Source organism: Suricata suricatta, chromosome 1 (genome assembly GCF_006229205.1).
Source record: "Suricata suricatta isolate VVHF042 chromosome 1, meerkat_22Aug2017_6uvM2_HiC, whole genome shotgun sequence".
NCBI classification, from domain to species: Eukaryota; Metazoa; Chordata; class Mammalia; order Carnivora; family Herpestidae; genus Suricata; species Suricata suricatta.
The window spans coordinates 78,335,407-78,358,276 of NC_043700.1; the positions used below are offsets into that span (position 1 = coordinate 78,335,407).

General features: G+C 37.9%; 1 protein-coding gene across 1 annotated transcript in view; it reads right to left on the reverse strand.

Annotated features, from left to right (window-relative positions):
- The window catches only part of GAB1 (GRB2 associated binding protein 1), a 122,940-nt gene that overhangs the window by 4,508 nt on the left and 95,562 nt on the right, over positions 1 to 22,870 (reverse strand). Inside the window, exons 3-11 of the mRNA XM_029950943.1 lie at positions 21,986 to 22,211; positions 17,411 to 18,012; positions 16,118 to 16,203; positions 15,625 to 15,928; positions 6,967 to 7,056; positions 5,167 to 5,260; positions 3,910 to 4,157; positions 3,034 to 3,147; positions 1,704 to 1,918 (exon numbers count right to left, since the gene is read on the reverse strand). Of these exons, the coding sequence (XP_029806803.1) occupies positions 1,704 to 1,918; positions 3,034 to 3,147; positions 3,910 to 4,157; positions 5,167 to 5,260; positions 6,967 to 7,056; positions 15,625 to 15,928; positions 16,118 to 16,203; positions 17,411 to 18,012; positions 21,986 to 22,211 (1,979 nt within the window). The remainder of the gene's footprint in view (positions 1 to 1,703; positions 1,919 to 3,033; positions 3,148 to 3,909; positions 4,158 to 5,166; positions 5,261 to 6,966; positions 7,057 to 15,624; positions 15,929 to 16,117; positions 16,204 to 17,410; positions 18,013 to 21,985; positions 22,212 to 22,870) is intronic.

Below are 22,870 nucleotides of genomic sequence, written 5' to 3' on the forward strand. Positions count from 1 at the left end.
ATTTATGCCCCTACATATGCCCTCTATGTGAATTATGACTGTCCTTCTCAATGTGTGCCAACAAATGCCTCATTTCCCTGCCTTGCTGCTTTGAACCTCACCCAGAAACGTTCTGGACTTCTCATAGGCAAGCCTATATATTTATTAGGAGCTTCTATTCTGTGTCTTTTCGCACAGATATAGAAATATTCACATACTTTTGAAGAAAACCATAACGATATACTTAAAGTTATACATGTTATGACAAACAAAACAGTTTGGAAACGGCATAAACCTGGTTCTGTTGATCCTTTATATATCACTACTCCTTTCCTCTTTGCTCAAGTTACACAGAGTAAAAGCTGTGATTTAGGAAAAGAACAACTGCTAGAAAAATATTGAATCTATTTCCTCATTTGAAGCAGGGATGCTGATAGCCTGCGTGAAACATTTTTGTGGATTAGAAAATGGTGCCCCTCTTTGTGGGGCTACCAGCTCTGTGCCAGGGCCCGCAGCTCAGCGAGCAGGACATGGTCTGACTTGCATGCACACATGAATGCAGTACTGTGCAGTCTACTGTACATATTACAAACTGTCTGTAATATGAGTGAGTGGCCCACAGGCTTGCATGTGAGGGCTCTATTTGTGGGAACAGATTTTTAAACCGATTTTGCCGACTACTGATAAGACATTAAAAAGATTTTGACAGTAACATGTAAGGCACAAAAAATGTGAGTGCTGGTGCTCATTAGTACAAAGCACCATTCCCCTCTCCCTTGTTTTCTAATTTATTAAAAAAAAAAAAAAACTATTTCCCTGACTCCACACTTCATTCTCACATAAAAAAAATCAAGCAGGGGGGGGCGCCTGGGTGGCTCAGTTGGTTAAGCATTCGAGTTCGGCTCAGGCCATGATCTTGTGGTTTGTGAGTTCAAGCCCTGTGTCAGGCTCTGTGCTGACAGCTCAGAGCCTGGAGCCTGCTTCAGATTCTGTGTCTCCCTCTTTCTCTGTCCCTCCCTCACTCATACTCTGCTTCTTTCTCTCAAAAACAAACAAACAAACAAACAAAAAACAACATTAAAAAAAATCCATCAGGTGTGTAGTGTGTGTGTACAATTTTGTATTCAAATGTGACTCGTGAAAGAACCCCTATCTGGAATTCTCCTAATTGATATACCTAGAGTTATTCCTACTATGACAAGGCTTATGAAGGGAACCCATGAGCTCATATGTGATGTACACACTTAATTTCAATAAGCTGTTCCTAAAGAGAATTTCTCAGAATTGCTGGCTAACCTGTTTTCTGTCTGGCTATTATTAGAATTGGAAATTTTTCATCTTTTAAGTATTGTTAAAATTTGTGTTTCTGCAAGGTTGTCCATTTGCTCTTGATCGAATTTCCACTGCGAACAGCCTGCCTTGTGTTCCAGCCTTTAACCCAGTGTTTTCCCAAAGGAGTTTAGAAAAACTCTAAAATTCTAGGAGTTATCATATGAGTTCTGTGAATTAAAAAAAGATAAGAGTAGTGCTTGGTTTTTCTAAAATTCTTCTTAAAATATGAAAAATTATTGAACATATTTTTGTTGTTACTATTGTTTAACAGTATTTATGTCTTTAGTAGTGACATATAGTCACTCAAATTTAGGTGTCACATTAAGGGTTCACTTCACGGTCGCCTGACTTTGGATCTTCTTATAAATTAATAGGCAGCACCACCAATTCACTGTTTCATTAAACACCGCCTCCTCCGTGATCACTAGTATGAGAAATATGCCATGCTTCAAAACGTCAATGTAGAGAATTGAATCTTCATGGTAGGTATAAGCCAGATTTGATCTATCTTGTCTCAACTGCTCCCAGACAAATTGTTTTACTGATTTCATTGGTCCAAGCACAATTACATCTTGTGAATTTCTATGGTATGCCATTGATGCATGAACTGCAAAGAGGTGTGGAAAATATTGCTGTAACGATCACACTCTGTTCTAGGCAGAGCCGTCTAAACTATGATAAGCCCCTGCAGTTGGCAGCATGAGGAGATGGAAGTGTTGGTTTCTACTGTGAATGGTGGGTAGGTGTTTTCACCTGGAACTTTTTTGCTTATTTCTAACACTTAGGACCTAAGTACTTCAGAAATTCACCAGCTGGCAGGTAAAAGTACCTTTCTGACTTAATGTTTTATATCTTACAGGGCATAAAGAACAAACAATTTCATATTTTTATTTCCTTTGACTTTTTATTTGTAATACTTTTCTTTCTAGTCTTTTCCCTTCATGATAAATCACACTTCCAAACTTTCCTATTACATGGCCTTTCCAAAATTTTTATGGTAATTACTATTTCAGGCAAAAGGACATGCCTTAGTATCTCAGAAAAAAGTTACTTTTGTAATAAAAAGTCCATTCAACCACCTAAAGATGAAAATTGATGACAATATATACTCTGATGTAGCACTGAAAATTTATGTAGGCTTTTTCAGTTTATTTACTATAATGAGAAAAAAATAATATAAATAATAAAACACCACTTACCAAGCTGAAAAATAGTGAATCCAAAAGCAGAAGTCAATTAACAAATATTGTTCTGCCTTAAAATTAGTGAAAGTATTATTGATATATCTAGTTTGTATTCTAATCCAGTCTGATGTAAATGTTTTAAATTATCTTCTTCATTTTGAGCACTGTCTAAATTTGATATTTTAAAGTTAGTTTAAACACCAAATCAAGCTTTTCAAATCACTTGTTTCCTAACAACATAGGGTTGTGAGGAACCTGTTTTTGCCTAAAGTACATTAAAGGCATAAAACATACTTGTCGATAGAAATGGACTTTATATTTTCAATCTCTAAAGAATACTGTTTTAAAGAAAATAAAGCCACTAAAATGTTAATCATTCCAAATTTTGACATCGGATGTCTGCTTCTCCTGGCAGCTACCGCCGGGTTGTGCCCTGCTATCTGCCCTTCCCTCTCTCACATGAAGGGGGTTTAGTCAGGGCCAGTGTCCCTCAGAAGAAAAGCCATGGTTCCCAGCCCCTCTGTGTCTGTGTGTGTACGGCAGCTTCTGGGAACCTTCTTTATCAGGCAGTTGGCCTGCACCCTTTGCTGCTTCTCCTCGTCCTCTGTGTTGCGGCTTGGAATGTGAAGTGTTGGCGCAGCAGCACCTTGTTCTAGGAGCATGTGAGTCGTACCCAGAAGATGGCGGACTAGAGAGCTGGAAGGGACTGGGATCCCTAAGGGCGCCCTGGGACAGGGCTGCCACACAACCCTGGCTAGCCTCTCCCTCGACTTACGGATGTGAGAATGAGATAAATGTCTGTCCTAAGTCATTGCTCCTTGTTTGTCTTCTGTTACTCAGAGGTGAACCTCATCATAACCAATATACTCATCTACTAAAATACAAATAGCAGAGCAAGAATTGAACTTGGTTAAAGCAAAATATTTTTAAAAATTAAAATGAAATTGTATTCTCTCTCTTTTTTTTTGAGTTTGTATTGTTAAAATCTGAAGTACTTTCTGGCAACTATCTAATTTCTGGGGAACACAGGCTTGTTATGATTATAAAATTCTTGTGCCTTATGGTAATACAGCCAATATAAAACAAGTTAGGTTTGTAACACGTCTTTAATCTTTAAGTCTTATCTAAGAGTATATTATTGAAACATCAAAAGACCTCTTATAGAAGATCATTTCACTATAAGAGTGCCATGAAGAGGTTCTGGAGAACTGCATTATGAAATGCTCCTGGTATATTTTCTTGAACAGTTTAAAAATAAAATATTTCTTAAAAGTAAATATAACTAGAAAGCTTTTATGATTTTTAACTCATTTTTAATCTACTTATAAATACTGGTATTACACTTTGACTCATTATCAGCTTTAAATTTTATAATGTTATTTTTAAAAAGCATTTTAAAAAGTTGTCCTCTATCGTTTTTCCTTAAGTATACAAAGAAGGATGTAAGGGCAAGATTTAGAGACTGGAAGAAAGATCCCAGTGCACGACTTGGAAGGGCTGCTCAGGAAGACAGAAGTCAAGATGCAAATTTTACATACTGAGTCTTCACTGGACAGGTTTGGGTTCATGGGAACATAATTCTCTTCACTGTCGTGTGAGTCACTGCTTGAAGTTGTGCTATGCACTGAATCCGGTCGGGGAGACAAGGGAAATCTAGAGGAGCTAATGAAAGAAATTACTGTTACAAACCTAAACCTTGATGACAATTTCTAAAATCACTTCCAAGACAAAAATGAGTGATTGCTTACATTCTTTCATCAATAGTCATTAAAGTTTACAATCATTTATTCCACACATTTACTTATTACAACTTATTGCAAACCTTCAAATGCACACCTAATATTTATAGCTATATCGTAAAAAGTAGACCTTTGGGCATCAAATTCCTGTGTAAAACAAAAAAAGTACTGCCAATGGGGAGAAAGTAGAAAGTCACAGACATGAAAAGGAAGATTTAAGAGTTTCTATTAAAATGCCTAGGTGCATGTAAACATAAAACATGATCACATATTTAACACAAGTTTGTAAGTTCACATATTCTTTAATTTCCCTATATACATTTATTTATATCTCTACATAACTATATAATTTAAATATATACTATAAATTTATATTTATAATCTCTACACCCATAGTTGGGCTTGAACGCACAACCCGGGGATTAGGAACTGCATTCTCTTCTGACTGAGCCAGCCAGGCACCCATTCTATGTACATTTAAGCAAATCTTGATTAACTAACCTCTGCCAAGAAACTACCGTATTTGCCAGATCAGTAGTTCTCAGAAATTTCTAGCCTCATGAACACTTTATACCCTTAATCATTACTGAGAACCCCGAGGAACTTTGTGTTTATGTAGGATGTATCTATTTACTATATCACAAATAATAGAACAGCTTTTTAAAACGCAAGAGTACACAAATACACATTCTATTTATTAGCTGTCCCAGGGATGTGATTAAACATTACACAGCCCCTAGAAAACTCCAGTGGTACACTCATGAGAGGAGAGTGGAAAAGGCAAATGACATCTAAGAATCATAATGAGAATAGTTTTCACCCCACAGACCCCCAGAAAGGGGGGCTCCCCAGACCATACTTTGGGAACCACTGTTCCTAGTATTTTCCATTATAGTGAACTATCAAGGCACACATTCTAAACAAAGACTTACTCTCGAGCAAAACTCCTAGTGATGGGAGATCTAACTGGGGCCTGCAGCTCTTCCCATTCTGGCAAAGGTTTTATTTCTAAAGGAGCTGGCTTGGCTGAAATGAAAGAGAGAAAAAGAGGCTTCAGTATACAGACATTTGAAACACAAAACAAGATCCTCTATCTCCCTGTTATATGTTACAGCGATATACACTAAGACCAGCGGTTTCAACACATGAAACGAAGTTCGTGGATGTGACGTGATCTGCCCAAGGTTTTCGAGCTAAATAATTAGGGACAAAAGCTAAATCAGATGTTTCACGACTGTTGTTTCAAAGACTAAAGGTCTATTACAACATACTGCTTTTTAACTTAATATTTTATGAATATAAACTAAAGAAAGGGTAATGTGACCCAATTCCTTTATAGTTACTTGATGACCGCTTTTAATTACTTCCTTATTTCCTTTTCTCGAAAAAAAATTTATTTTATTTTCAAGTATGGAGATGGAATCTATGTAAAAACATTTCTATTTATATTGAAGCATCAGTTATACAGCTACATATATGACATATAAAAATTATTAAATACAAAACTTTGCTAAAATCAAAAACTGAAAACAGAACTCAGTAAATCTTTTTAATTAATTCAAGCAGTCTGAAAACAAATAAAAGAAAGCAGTAGTATTTTAAGACTCAAACTCAGCTCTGAGAGAAGGCCTAATTATGCAATAACCTAGAATTTTCAGCTTAATTTAACCCACAATATCCTTTGTATCAAATTAAATAATAATAAACATAAAATAATATTCTTAAGCCCGATTTATAAGTGGTCTTTGTTTATTTACCTCATTATCACAACAGACAATTACCGTGCTAGCACATACCACAGAGCCCTCAGCCCTGTCGAGAGTGAAACATTTTTCAGAAGAACTAAAACAACATTATGTGTTAATGTTAATTATATTTTAGGAAATTACTTAAAAACGTTAGGTAAATATTTTAGTTTCATTTCATTCTGCCACTCCAAAGAAAAATTTTCATTTTTCTAGGTTTCCTTCTTCTCATCTTTGTCCATATATGGACATATTTTCACTCAACTGATATTTTTAATCGACTATGTTACAATTACCATCAAACTGTAAAAAACAGGTGGTCATTTTAAAGGGCTATGTCAATTCCCAGGGGCTTATCAAGTATTTTTGTCTGTTCAATACAAAAAACTCAATGTGATTTTCTGAAGACTTGATTAAGTCTCAGTTTAAATCTTGCTCATCTATACCCTTAAAATGGACCAGCACAGAATACTGTGCTAAGTGAATATATTTCTTTAACTCTTTTGCTTCACTTTTTTGAAACCCAAAGGCTAATGGCAGTTTAGTGGTCAAAGTCTAAGTAATAGCACAATAATTAGTCTATGGAAGTGACTGTATATTTTGTCTTAGACCAGAATACATACAACATTATATACAAATAAGGGACACATTTGGAACTTACAAGTAGCTCAGAAGCTTAGAGAAAACAATGGAGTGATGTCTCAAAGGTAAAGAGAATAATGTAAAATGAAAAGACTGAATATCACGTATTATCGAACTTAACATGCTGCTGTTAATGGCATAACAAGAAGACTTACTGTGTCTATGAAAAGACCATGGGAAGACACACATTATAGGAGGCATTCACTTTAGAAATAATGCACTAGGAAACTTTATTTACAACAGCAGTAGTATTTAAGGCTCTTCTCCTTTACTTTTTAAGAATAAACATCACAAAATAAAGAAATTCCCAATGCCCCAACCAGCATGCCGTGCTAAAGTACATACCCTTTCTTCTTGTAGCAAAGTCACCTATGGTTTGTGAATCAGTTCGCTCTAAACCAGGGGGTTTGGGTCTTAAAATTTTAGGACTCTGACCTAATTGGTAAAAAGAAGATGTTCTTAATATAATGTTATTTTTTAATTGGAAAAATGGATTCTGTATTAAAGCAACAGCGCCCTGAGCAGAAATGTTACATCTCAAAAGCATAAACATAAGTTTGTTTGTGGAGAATATTTTAACCTTGCTGCATATCACTCATGCTCAGTACAATGGAAAGGATGAAGCTGCATGCCACAGGGTAACAAGCGAAGTGTTATAAAAGACGGCCGGCAGGGTTTTCGTGGGGTAACCCGCCTGGTTAGTGGTCATCTTTACTTGGGGGAGGGAGTAAAGACGTGTCATGTTAGTTATTCTTCTAACATGCCTTAGAAAACTGGAGCAAATAAAAAATGATAAAACACCTCCGTCAGACCTCAAGTACATCGTTTCTTTGAAATCCAATGTCTGATATGAAAGTACCAGGGCCTATTTCCCAGTAATATTATTTTCTTATTCTCTTAATTTTATTAAGGTATTCAAACAGCTGTACTCTGATTATTCCGTTACCTCTTGACGAAAGCCCTTCGAGAAAAGCAGGTTGATGCCACCGTGTTTGCTAATCCAAGATTAAAACTAAGACCAACATTGGTTTCCCCTGGATAGACTGGTAGGCCCCTGGTGACACCATTTTGCAAGGATTAGATAGCTAGATTCTGGAACTGTTGACTGTCTAGCTTTAAGTATTTGAAAGCATAAATTCAGTTGCCATTATTTTCTTTTCATTTACTCACTGCCACATGTAAGTACTACTGAAAAGCCTTATGAAAAGTACAGGGCAGTGGCCTCATTTATTCCCACAGGAAGCCTGAAGCTGGAGAAGCAGTATCACTTAAATCAACTCTCTCTTCTCAATGGCACCGAATCTACTTCTTTTTTGGCAATTACAAAATTTAGTCGACATCTAATAGATGGCAAAATTAGAATTTGCTGATTAAATGCCAGTATCTAGTACCTGATCTACTCTAGGTTAAAGTTTCTGAAAATATGAATCTCTAGGTTATAAAATATGAGAGTCTCTAATGAATCAATTTTCTCAGTTAGACAATTAATACACTGAATTTATTCAGAAATGATGCAGGCCTACCTTAAAATGTGAGTGATAAAATGTGGAGGCATGATCCTACCCCTAATGCTGACCTATGCAGGGCCCACAATGGCAGGGCACTTTCCTAAAACAATGGAAGATGTCCGCTTTTTATAAACTCCCCAAAATAATGTACATCCCTTCAAAAAAAAAAAAAAAAAGGAAGAAGCAGAAGGTAAGGTTTACTACAGAAAAATACACTTATTTTCAGCTGAAAGGCTTTTACAGATCAAATCCAGCTTTTTCATTTTAGGAATGAGATACCCCTGAAGGACAAAAGAGGTTAGGTGACTAGCTTGGGTCACAACATTAATTAGAGGCCAAATGAAGGCCTCCCCTAACCTCCCACCTGCTTCTGAATGCTCCTGTGCTGTCCAAATTGTCTCTCTCTTTGGGAACAGACAGTCCTAGGAAACCAGTGTTGAGAGGTCAGTTTTGAACTGCTAAGTTCAGTTTGAGATCTTATATCTACTTAAATACCAGACAGTTGATTCGTGAGTAATGTGACAATTAATTACAAATTGCTTTTCAGAGCGACTTTTGGTTTGGTGGTGTTCACTCTGTCTTTTGCCCTCTTCCTTTTCAGCAAGACCCACTATCATTAGCTTTCAGCTTCCTCCTGATTTGCCAGTGTCACCCTCTGCATCTCTCAACTTTGCACCCTCAGTATGTTTACCTATGTTTGTGGTTAAATACTCAGTATCATGTGACTGCCTGTGAACTATCCGTTCTTCCACCGTCTGACATGTCCTCACGGTGATTCTTCTAATACCTGACCATGAACTGATCATCTCGTCTCAATATCAATTCCACTTTTTTTTAGTGTCTCAAGGGTACTCCTTGGTTTTCTTATAAAAAACACTGTATCAGGGCGCCTGGCTGGCTCAGTGGATTAAGCGTCCGGCTTCGGCTCAGGTCATGATCTCACCGTTCGTGGGTTTGAGCCCCACGTCAGGCTCTGTGCTGACAGCTAGCTCAGAGCCTGGAGTCTGCTTCAGATTCTGTATCTCCCTCTCTCTCTGCCCCTCCCTGCTCACGCTGTCTCTCTCTGTCTCTCAAAAATAAATTAAAAAAAATTTTTTTAAATGTATCAAGTGTGGTTTTAAAAGTATACTTCTAAAATTTACCTGTATTTTCCACTCCATGCAAAGTTTGAGGTTGATTTTGGGGCAAAGTTGCAATGTGGAAATGTGGCACTGAACTGTACTGAGTCACTTAGGCATTTTGTTACCTTTATTTCTTTACATCCCTCCAAACTCAAGTTGACATTTATGTTCCAGACAGAAATGAAAGTCATACTCAAATGACAGCCCAGGATTACTTATGACGAGAGAAAGGTGAAAAAGGATCCACACTGTTAGTATGCCTGTCTTGGCCCTGTCTTCTTCTCTAGTGTCTACTGGCAAATATTTGAATATTTTCCTCACTGTTGGAGAAAATATGAAAATAAAGAGTAAGAAATAAGAATAAGAAAATAAAGGAAAAATAAACCAACTTTGGAAAGACACTGATTCTCAAATTCTGAGAGTAAGCAGAGGAACTCCTTTGAGCCTTAACTTTTAAATTCAAGGCAGTTTACAACCGGGTTTTAGCTACCCTAAATCTGAACAGAGAAAGCAACACTCTTTCTTTTGCAGAGAGCACTCACTACTGGAGAAATTCCTACTGGGCTTTTACTCTTAGGGGGTCAATCTCTGGACCATGTGACTTACTCCCTAATTTGGAGTACAAATTAATAGAGCTTCATCACTGGTTTAGATCTTTCCCTGGAGATCCTAACCTACACATCTGCACAACTGCTGCATATGGACATTCTGCAGGCATTCACACTACATGTTCAAAATGGAATTTATCCTTTGACTCACCACCACAAACCTGCTTTGTCTTCTCCACAAGCTGCTGCCATGGCAGATCTCTTAGAAGTCATTCTAGATTCTACTTTCTCTAATCTTTATTCTATAAATTTTAACTTATATGTATAATGACAATAGTCTGTTTTCATTTACCTAAGAAAATAAGAAATCTGCAAGTCTGAAGTCCATTCTTAAAACCTCCCTGTTTTTAAAGTACACTTCACTTACCTGGTTTGTGTTCCTGAAAATGAGGAACTCACACTGTATGGCTAAATGATTTCCACCTATACTCTAAATGCCCTTAAAACTTCTAAAAATCACTTAAGACCCCACGGTGAGGAACCATGAAAGCCAGGAAAGGGAGTTTGTTATGCCTTTACCCAACTAGTCACTTCTAAACCAAGGCTTTAAGAACCTTGGATCTGGAAAACTAAGTGAAGCACTCTCTGAGAAAGATGCTGAAAAAATGTGATTTTTATAACATTTTAGAGAATACAGACTTTTTTTCTGCCATATCCTTAAATCTCAGACTGAGCTTTCTAGGGGCTAACCTGATCATGTTACTTGCCTGCATAAAACTCATTAATGGTGTACCCAGAATAAAGCCCAGACTCATTAGCATGGATGATAACACCCCCAGGATCAGGCACCTGCAAGGCACTGGGCATTCCCTCCTCCATTCAGACTTTGCTCCCGTCCTCCTTTCCCATCTGATTTCCTCCCTCCCACTCACGACCCAGCCAGTCCCATCTGCCCTGTTTTAAAGGATCTGGGTATGCTGTTTATTCGGACTAAAGGAACCGCTGCCATCCTGCCCTGCTTTACCATCATGTAATTGCCATTCCCCCTCTCAGACTTTCCTCCGGGGAGCTTAGATAACAGTGCCAAAAGCTTACCTCAACCACAGCGCCTTCCACGCTAATTATGATAATGTGTTTACTTTTCTACCTCCTCCACTAGACAGTGAGCTTCTTCACGGAAGCCATTTATACCTTCTTTGTGTTTGAAGACCCAACACCTAGCAAAGACTATATCCTGTAATTGGCAGGCACTTAAGTCTATGTTGACGAACTGCAGTTCTCTTACAGCTGGTGGTGTTTAATCTGATCACCATAATTTTTTGTTTGTTTTTTTGTTTGGAAACTAAAAACTGAACGTTGTTTCAAAAGTTGGTCATCCCAAATATGGTCAAGGAAGTCACAAGAGGTCATGTTTCAAATAAGCAGATGCAATCTTTTTTGCAAAGTCCATACACTATCAAGTATTATTTTAATAGGTACTACTTACATAAATTCAATACAAAACGGAACATTTCTTTTCTGTATAATTACATTTAACTTAGCCTAAAATACTTAGTCTTCTGCAGTTTTACAGATTATATTGTTTCCGTTAGGCATCTCAAAAATTAAGAAAGAGAAAAGATAATTCACAACATTATTATCCTCTGCTAAATTCCAAAAGGTTAATCTAGGTTGTATCATGAAGGCCTTTTACACCTATTTTAATGGTCTCATTGTATAAAAAGGAATACAATAATGATACTTCTATATTGGAAGGTAAAGAATATTTAGGAAAAGAAAATAACATCCTGCATATAAAGGCTATGGTATAAAAATGCACTCCATTTTTAAAAAGGTTTTTATTTATTTAAGTAATCTTAACACCTAACATGGGACTCAAATTCATGACCCCAAGATCAAGTCTCTTATGCTCTTCTGACTGAGCCAGCAAGGTACTTTCAAAAATGCACTCCATTCTCATTTCCTCTAAACTGTAACTCTAAACCAAAAATCTGACTTGAGATTCAAACTTAATACTTATTTATTAAAATCTAGTTACATTTACTAGTATTATTCATCCATCTCCCAAACATTTATTATAGTGTAAAAGTAGTTTTTAAAGAGCATGTTGGGGCACGTGGGTGGCTGAGTTGGTTAAGCATCTAATTCTTGATTTCAGCTCAGGTCATGAGACTGAGCCCTGTGTCGGGCTCCATGTTCAGCGTGGAGCCTGCCTGGGATCCTCTCCTTTCCTCTCTCTGCCGCTCCCCTTCTCATGTTCACGCTCACTCTCCATGTACATAAACATTTTAAAAAGTTAAAAAAATAAAAACAAAAAGCATGTTATTTTTAATCATATTCAAAAACTTTAAAAGATGTCTTGAAAAAATGTTTAGAGCCCATATGTCAACTGTGCCAAAAAGACCTGTCTAAGGAAGCTCCTTGGCACTGGTCTTCTGGATGCTACCCATACCAAGGTGAAGACCTGAAGATACTTTAATCAGGCCAATGTACAGAAACACCGGAAATAAATCAAAACCAATACAGTAACTAATGGTCAAAATTATTGCAGAAAGCCATGGATGGACAAAGCTGAACAAAACAAAGTATAAAGATAGCATCTTAGGCTCAAAGGCTGCCACGTCATGTAAGGAGACAGGATAAGGGGGGCCCTAGATTAGTGCACTGATTAAATATGGTAGATAGATGTACTGATTTACTTTAAGAAAAGCCACAATAAATACAAAAATTTCCAAAACTTTATAAACTTGATTTTCAAGTAAAATATAAATTTAAGTTGAAGTAATTGCTGCATTTACAATGACTCATCTGATCTTTTATATTTAATATATATATAAATTATGGTTTTCTCCTCTATTAACATGCCCAAGACTTGGTTCAAAACAAATACTATCATGACAGAAATAGTATGTGAAAATATAGCTACCACAAGTTGGGTGATGGGCAAAAGGGTCCATGAAAATACATTAAACATGAGTGTTTAGAACATCTGTATTTCTGAAGTTTCAGTTACTGAGAAGTATTTGAAAAACGTATCTGTGCTGCTAACTACAGCAGCTGACATCTATATTTGGGGTTATAAACAAGACCAGAATGTCACTCATTTGTTGTAGACTCTTCCAAAGATGACAATCACAGAAACCGGTTATACTGGGTGTTGAACCAGTAAAATTGGGGCTTTGAAACTATTCAAGCCATATTTGATAGAATTAGGTTTGCTAATTATGAAGCTTAGTTAATAAGAGATATCAGAATAATAGATCAAGCTATGTATCTGATGTCACAAAATGTGAAAGTAAAACAGACTCATCTGATGCTATGCATGAGAAGAATTTCATGACCAAATAAGACATTTGTTTTACAGCTTAAGTTTTTAAAGACAAACTGCTCTAAGATCTGAATTTGGGTTTTAAAATATGTTTTTCTTGAATAGTTTTAACTTTCTAAACTGAGTTGACAAACTTTGCCAAGTTGAATAGTCTCTCCTGCTTCCTTTCTTGTATCATGTTTATTTAAAATGTAGAACAGTACTAAAGAGAAAGCAAAACCTTTTTTATTTTTAATTACTATGATTTTAGTAATCTCTTTACCATTTTGCTTAACCTATTCTCCTTGATTTCGCCAAAAACTACGTATTTTATTCTGGGTGCTTTCTCAGTTCATTTTGTATCTAAGCATAGATGCCAAATAAGCAACTGGCCAATGAACTCACGATTGTCTCTCAATAGTCCACTTAATTTTTAAAGACTGAACACAACCTCCAGAACCTACTTCATTCTTTTCTACTGAAAAGTCACTTCAAGTTGGTTTAGAGAACCAGGGTACTTAATCACTAACGTACTAGAAGATATTATACTTTTACCATATAAATAGGGAGGTATGATTATACATACATGTAATATAAATGATACTCAGTATCCATGCTATGTTATCATAGTATATACATAAGATAATGTATATTATAATATGGGGTACATGAGCCCTGTCTGACCTAGAGAATACTAAAAGATCTTAAAACTTTTCTAAAATATAAATAAGAGATCTTTTGCACATTGTTAGCAAATAAGAAAATGACTAAAATTGTCTAAATAGATTTAAAGACAAATGAGGACAAAGAGAAGCAAAAGAAAAAGTTGTCAAATAAAAGGCCTGGGATGCTCACACTCTTTCTAAGATAAACATCCCCGATTACGGCCCTGCTGCGGGGGCCTCTGGGTGGCTGTGGGTGTTGTGCATGGTTATCCTTCCAGCTGCAAGACCAAAGGTGGGCAGCTGACCAGTGGCAGCCAGCCTATGGGCTGGCCCGCAATTAATCACATGGCCTGGGGTGAAAAGACAAATAAAAGCAATCCAATTACCCATGAGCACTCTAAAGTGAGTGACTAACGATCACGGCAATTAGCAGCAGATGCACAAGCTGGAAGGGCACTAAAAAGGGGCCATGAGGCAGAACTGAGGCCACAGAGGGGCACTGTAGGCCAAAGCTCTCGAGAAGCAGAAATCTTGTAGAGAATATAGAACAGGGAAACAGAAAAGAAGGAAATAACGCGAGATAGAACAAAGCAGATGCAAAGATTTCCCAGAGGACAGAAATGCAGACAGCAGGGACAGAGAAAGGGACAGTCCCCTGGGAGTGCCTGTTTCCAGTAACTTTCTCATTTCAGCACAGGACCATCCTTACTTAAAGACAAAATGAAACAAAACTCATTTTCTTTAGATATTCTGAGTGAGTCTCAGACTCTGTTCCCCACAATTGGAACTCAATTATTTTTAATGATCTAATCCCAGGCTAATGAGAAATTTACACAAATATTACATGCTCTTAAAAAGCTATACAAAGCACATGAAACTTTTTAAATGTGCTGAATTCCCCAGAAATGGTGCCAACTCATCACGTAGCCAGTATTACTAACTTACTTGATTGTCAAGATTAAATCACACTAACAACATGCTGCAACACAGCTAGTTGTCTGGGTTTTAACCACTCAGACCCAAAATTTAAAAACCTGGGTATGTATTACCAGTTTGAAAATTTTCTTTTATATTGAATTCTTAAGAAACCATGCTACCTTAGAATTTACTGTTACTTATGAGGGCCAGTGTGAAAGAATAGACTAGAAGCATTTATAAGAACCCAGCAAAGGCAGAGTAATTTTTAAGAAGTTGTTATATGAACAGACGGGAAAGACTGTACAAGCAACCTCGTTATTCTTAAAGAATTAATTCTATCAAATGCACCAAGAATCTCAAATCTGATTTGACATTATGTACTCTGGAGAAGAGGTTACAAAATTGCAGTCAAAGACCAAGCTAGCTTTAGAAGTGCTTAGTTCAATCTGCAAAGTTTTTTGATTTTGGTTTTTATATTAAACTAGCTGATCGAACTCCAAAATCAAAAGAGAATACTTATATATAAGAGCTGATATTTTTGGTTTCTTTTGACACATCAGATGACTTGCCCATAGGGGTCCACAGTATTTTTACAAGTCAACAAAGGATTATAGCCAAGGAGTTAGTTACTCCATTTAGAATGGGCAAGTGCATTCCAGTTTCTCCTAATTTTCTCCTGTTGCTTGTCAAACCTTGTGAATATTTCGGTGTGTAACCTCTGCTCTAGAGACAGGAGACAGAAATCTCACCTGGGCCACCAACCTACGACAATTAATCTACAAATAGCAGCACCGCACATAAACAAGTTGGTAACTAAGGTACTATGAAATACTTCAGAATTTCCAGCCCCAATTCCATTTTGGATTTAACGACAGTTAGGCGCAGGTCTAAGCTGGCATTCCCCCAGGCCCTTTCACCATGCCAGGCCCTTCTTACCTTTTCTGTCCGGCTTGAGGTTCCTATCCACAGGGGGTGGTTCACAGTCTGCAACAGGAACTGGCCTTCGGGGAGGGGTCTTTGGGCTGGACCGGAAGCCCATGTGAGCAGGAGGAGGAACTTGCATTCCAAATGAAGAAAAATCAAATGTTCCTGGAGTCATTGGCACATAATTTGCTTCCTGAATTGGTTCCGTAAAACTGCTGGAATGTTGTCGTGGAGGAGAATTGGGATTCATTGGGACATAATTTTCATCCAGTTCTTCACTTGATACACTTCCCACTGTCAATATATTTTTGATTTTCTAAAACACACATACATTTCTTTTAATAAACAAAAACTATTATCAAGCAGGAAAACACAGTTGTAAAGTCACACCTATTCATATGGATCTGAAAGGACTTCTATTTCATGATCTCCTTTAGTTTCAGGACACTAAGTGTGAAGATCCTGACAATGAAACACACTTGATGCCAAGGTCAATTATACTTACAAAGTGGTTATGGAAGCCTTCAAGTGAACTAGATCTGTCACTTGGAAATGTTCGTGGAATATCATAGCAGTCTTGAGAACTAGCATCTAAAATAGAAAACACACTATCAGCATTTCTTCCCATCTTTGCTACCTCTTAGGATTCTTAGAATGGTCTGTTCTCTTTCTTTACATACATGCACGCAGGTATGCATGCACACACGCAGATTGTTAAAAAGATGCTCACAGAATAGAATCTTGAATGGGCACATTAAACAACCAGAAAACACGGACAATCACTGATATGCTAACCAGTACCAGCATTTGATTATGCCAATGGATGATAGTCTAAGCCTGGGATGAAATGGGTTACTTAATGATGGAGAAAAGAAATACTTCTATTTTCCCATCTTTTTCATCATTTGGGTCTAATTTCTATCTGAGTTACCTGTAATCAGATGATAGAGCTACTTCAATAAGGGAATTAGAAATTGAATGGTCAAATAAAGTATCCATATTAGTACTATTCATGATGCATTAACTCATTTTCTTTAGAACAGGTGGATAACTATCACAAAATACAGAAATGCTAGCCACATAGTTTTTAGGGTATGTGCCTCTTAAATTCTGGTCTTCTATTTTTAGGACTTTAAGAAGCTCAGAGTGTGACCCAGACTGAATTTTCCCCCTTCTCAAGGTCTGTAACTTTTGGCAGGTTCTAGGAGATGGTATAGGACTAAGTAAAGTGGCTAGCATCAGAGGAGAGAATATTCAGAGCTTTAAAAATAAATAAAACCAAATGAACAAAACACAGAATGGCATGAGGAGAACTGAGTACACTTGTTAGGCACAATGTATAAACTGCTTATGGAGGAAAGAAGGAAACGGAGCCCAACAGATGTGACACGAAGTTGCCATGATGGCACACAAATACAGGAAAGGGACGACTCAGAGGGGCTTTGTGGCTGGTCCTTTTCCTGCTCCTCTGTCCCAGTAGAGAGCCTACCCACCCAGGATACATGGAAAGCAGGAAAGAGGGGTGCACACTTCCTGAGGCAGGAAGGTATTACTAAGGCCACACTTCTTCAGGGATGAAACACTCCACCCTTTCTCCCTTCCAGCAGAGCATGCACAAACACCCTTCCAAGGATCTACTGAGCCTCTGCTATCTTCACTATGTGAGTGGGTGACTGCAGAGCTGAGGGAGAAAAGGGACTATCATTTACCATCATTCTATGCTGAAAAGAACAAATATTCAGATAAACAGATTTTCTATCATTAACTTCTAACACAGAAGAAGCCAGTTAGAGCTGACCTTTTCGCAATTTGTTCAAATCCACAGTGGAAATGGTATTACTACGTGATGGTGGCATCCCTGCTGTAGGGACACAGTAACTACTGTCAGTATCTGAGGCCGTGCGTGTGATACTACACGTTTCCACAGGCGATCGGTCATGAGCCGGATGTGGTTTCGGTGGCCGAGGTGGAGGAATATCTGGAATAGTGTCTAGCTTTGACGTCTGTCCCAAAGTTCCTTCTGGAAATGTTCGTGGAATCTGATAAGTATTACCAGGTGTTGGAGGAATGTCATAACTAATAGATACATGCCTCATTTGAGTCTCTACACTTGATGTCCCAGATGGGGTATTAAAAACATAGAGTTCTCCATCTGCCTCGGTACTCGATGGAGACACCTTTGGTAAAACATCGTGGGAGTAACTTCTGGGCAGGTTATAGAGACTGGAGTCTACAGAAACAGACGCAGCACGAGACGGTGGAGAGTCATACATCATTTGCTGCTGGAAAAAGCCATTCACTCCATGTTTGCTCTGGGAGGAAGCAGGATTTTTATGAGAAGGGACGTTATCATTGCAGTCTGTTTCAGAAGAGGTGGATTTTGCAGAATCAGCATGTGTTCTAAATAAAAATTGTTAATGACAGAAAATAAAACACGGTGAAGACATAAGACTACATCTTGATAAATATATTTATAGTTTAGCAATCAAACTACATGGCTTTTTCATTAATTTTTTGTGTGTGATCCACAGATTTAAAGCATGAATATTCCTTAGTTTTTATGATTATATACCAGACAATAAAACCACCACCACAAAACCACCAAAAGCATTCTCCCTAGTTCCTGCCCTTTCCGTGACCACACCCCCAACTCCACCTATCAAATCCATGATCCCTGAAGCGCTGGAATTAGAAGGTACAAAACTCTGAGAAAGGTAAATGATTAAGGCATAGACACAAGGAAAATAATTTCCCCTGAAGAGCATGCAGAAACCTCGTGCTAATGCAGTTTATCAAGCTGGTCCATTGCTCTTTAGCCCACCTGTGGCAAAGTTGTTCTGTTAAGACTGTAAGGTTACTGATTTCCTGGTATTGAATACATTCAATGTGACCTACAAGGAGGTGGCAACTTGAAAGGTTTGTGTATCTTCCTTTCTACCAATTTTCTTTAACATTCAGCCAATACTATAAAGACAACTGAAATACAACCCGGAGAGTTCGCCAACTCCAAAAAATAATTACCCATGAGAAAGCTCACTAGAGTATATTTAATGTTTTGGGTACATTTCCAGTCTCTGCTTTCTGCAGTATCACAAAATTTGGGTAAAAGCCAATATGAAGCTAATAATACCAGCACTTCCTTAGTGGTTAACAAGATACCTTAACTTCTTATGAGTGGTGTCCAAAGTCCTATAGGATCTTGAATTTAATCTTTTAAAACTTAACTTGGAAAGCTGTTCTAAGGGCTGATCTTCCCTGATCTCGTAACACCCGGCACTACATATCACATGTGTTCACTCACACTCTCCGCCGCTGGTGTCACAGAACCCACACTACAACACTCCCTCTTGCGTTCTCCCCCACTGATCACTCCCTGGTTTCACTGACTGGCTCCTTCTCCCTGTGTCCCCTGTGTCTCCACCTGGAAAGAGCCAACAGAATCCAGTCTTCTGATTCTTTATCACACACATCCTTTAAAAATTCTCCGTTCTCATAACTTTACATTCCACTGACTGCTGACAACTCCCATCTTCTCACCAAACTCTGAGCCCCATATTTTTAAACTGTTCAAATATATTTCTACTTGGTTACCCCAGCATTACCCTGTTTATGCATACCACGCCAAATTCAACTTACTACTCAAATTGATTGTACTTTCTGACTTGCCATTAAAAGAAATGTCTTTATCCAGATTCTCTAGGCTCAAAATGCAATCGGCTTTGATTCACTTTCTTTGATCTCCACCGTCCCTCAGGCACCAACTCCTTCTTCCTAACCAAGTAACTATTCTCCTGCTCTGTTCCCACTGTCACCACCCCAAGTTCAGGTCTGGGTCTCTGCTAAGGTCCATACCACTAAACCCTAAGAAGTCCCCGTGGACCCCTTTCCTCCAATTTCTGCCTCTTCCAATGAAGCCAAGGGACCATACTGCTATGCTGCCATAAGGTCAGTATTTTCAGAACATGGTTTTCAAATCACTCATATGTTTGGAGAAAATACTGCTAACGGTCCCAGCAGGCTGTGAGAACTACATAAAAGCCCACAAGCAACTCCACTTGTACTGAGGCTACCATCGCTGGCTCTACCCGGCATGCCTTGTCTTATGTCCTACTCTTGCCCACTGGAACCCTCTACTCCAGGCAGGCTTTCCTCTTACTGGCTTCCTCCCGCCCCTCTCTCTCACCTCACCTTTCTCTCAAATGATTTTTATGCAGATTGCTAATGACAACATACTTTTCTCTCACCAACAAGTGTAGTTCAAATCCTACTTCTCCTTTGAAACACTTCACCCTCCATTTTAAGAACACTTGCACTGTCCCTTCTAGGAATTTCTAATGCATCTACACATATGCTAAATTTGCACTTCACTTAATTCAAACATGTGGGTTTAAAGTATATGAGAAGCTAAAGAGAAGCTAGAAGTACAAGTAGTAAGTTCCTTGCCCTTGACTAGCTTATGGTTTAGTGAAAAATAAATTAAATATATCAAACTATTTCCAATTCTGTGGTAAAACACAGGTAAGGAGACATGACCAGGATGCTCTGAAAACCCACAGAGGCATTTAGTTCAACCTGGGAGTTTGGGGGACTGTTTCCTAGAGGAGTAGATGTCTGAGCTAAATCCTAAGCCCTGCCGGATGAACAAGAGTTTGCAAAGCAATTCTCCTGCCTTCCCCTGCAGACACTTAACGTTCGCATGTTTTGACTTCTTCATAAGCTCTGTTTGAAAACTCGGAAGGTGACTGTATCTGAGGTGGCTTATGTCGTTAGTCTGTTCCTTCACAGCACCTAGCAAGACAGTGGGCGCATCGTGGGTACTTCATAAATACCTGTCACTTCTGCAAAATAGATAGATACAAAATATATCTGAGCAGGGATTCTGAGCATAATTTCTACTGCAGGAAAGCTGTAATACCAATGAAATCAATGAAAGATACCATATAACAAGAAAATGTACTTTAAACTATCACTTAGCTGCTGGCTTTTAAAAAGTTGATACTGAAAAATAATTGTGAATCTCTATAAAATAAAATCCTAGTTAGTAGCATAGGTAATAAAGTTGCGAATGTGTAATTTTAAATACTCACAGCAAACAAGCAAAATCAAGTTAGAATTTGATATTATTAACTAGTGCTGATTTATAAAAAGATTTTATTTTTTTGCTCTTACAGGTAAAATCCCATTACAACAAATATCTAGAAACACATTGTTGGAATATTTGTATTCCATTATCTCAGATAATAATTCACAAACTAATCTGTGGTTCTTGACAAATTCTATATAAAAATTGTTGAACAAGCACTTTGTGCCATTTTAGTCTAGTAATAGTCACTTTCTCTATGAAAACAGTAACAACAATTTTTTGTTGTAAAATCATGCTGAATATCCAATCACTGTTTAAAAAGTACCTTTCACATCTACTATGTAATTAATTCTCACTTTTATATACCATAAAGAGGACATAAAAAGCCCCAACACCACTAGTTGCCACAGTACTGTTCATGGCAGACACGGGCTCCCTGATCTTCATTTTCTGGCTCCAGTTCTCACTGTTACCTCTGGCCTTCCAATTAATCAACAGAAAATGACAAGAGTGATCAAATGAAACTACTGTATAGCTTAGAAGAAAAGAAAGAAGCAGGAAGGGAGATGATGGGGAAATCAAGGATTTGGGAAAGGCCTTATGATACCTTTGGGCAAGCACTGAAATCAATATATTTGTTTCTACTTAGAAATGTATAAAGTCAGAGCTTTGGGGGAAGCTCTGCTTGATGGCTAGATATTATGATTGGAAAGTTGTATAGCTTTTAGCAATATACTTGATTGATTTGACTTCATCAAACTTCACTAAAACCCAATTTATATATTCCATAGAATTTGCTATACTGGGATTTTACCTGTATAATTAATTTCTCACACAGATCCAAAGCAACCACAACACACTCACTGCAATGGAATCGTTTTGCTTTCAAAATCTTCTAGTAGTAGGTATTCCTCTCCTTCTTCAGAAACAAAAGATGACCCTTGTCTGGTTTACAATCACATAAGAAATGGAGCAAGATCACCATTTATAAATCAGTGAAATCTGTTAAGCAAGTAATACTGTGAGTCTGTAACAAAGACTATGAAACAGGAGACAGATTTCCAAAAGAGCCTTGTAGGCACAAGCGTTCTTTGCCAAAGACGGTAGAGAATGTGTTTCTTCAATAAAACTCCTGAATATCAGAAATAATTAGAGGGATATAACCTGAAATATAATAAGCCTAAATGATATGCCTATAGAGCTGGGTTTCTTTTAAGCCTTTGGATCAGAATTTTAAAAGTTTAAAGGTTAAGATTCCAAGTATACACACGCGCATGCACGGGCATTTACCTAGTGGGTTCAGGCTTCTTGCTTTGACAGTTGATTAGCAAGAGGTAGTCTTGAGGATCCTCCTGGATGCCAACAGTTTCTAGGTGTGGTGGAAGGTTAATTAGCTGATAGGGAGGAGGTGCAGCAGCGGAGGACGAATCCCCCTGGGTGGCTGGTGGTGCTGTGTTGGCCACTAAAGGTAAATCAGCTGGCGCCTGTGCGGAGCTGCCCGGGGGCTTCACAAGATCTGCAACACCAAAGTATAACCGTCATCGTCTATCCCATTTTAAGAATTGTTTCTTAAAATGGAGATAAAACCGTTGCAACACACACGAGCATGATAAGCCATGACAGCGTCAGTTAAAACAAACACTACCTCTACAGCAACATTTGTACCAGAAATGATTGGTTCTTGTCAGAGGTATGAAGAGTAAGGCTCTTTCTTCCAAAGGCTATAATAAAGCCATGTTAACCTTGCCTTGAGCAATATCTAGTTTTCAGGCTACTGGCAATGAAGATGTTCTATAATTTTGGCACAAGACATAGATTTCTTTTCCGTAATAAAAAACAAAGTGTTTCCCATGCCAAGCCAACTTTCCAAGGAGACCCATTTTATTATGTGGCAGGTGCAGGCACATGGATCACCTCTTTGCCCCATCTTTATTTTGCTGTTCATTCTTTTCTTTCTACTCCTCAGCAGGCTAAGGAGAAACAGTTCTAGTTCTGGGATTCATGTTCAGGGAAAGTTTTTCCTTAGGCTTCTCCTCTTCCCTCAGCTCATAGCCTCATTTACCCTTCTTTGTTTGGGTTTGTGTAATATTTTCATGCAAAAGGGGTCAGCAAGTGAAGGAGTAATTCATTAAGCACTTAACAATGTTCTGAGAAGATATATGAAACTAGCTAAAT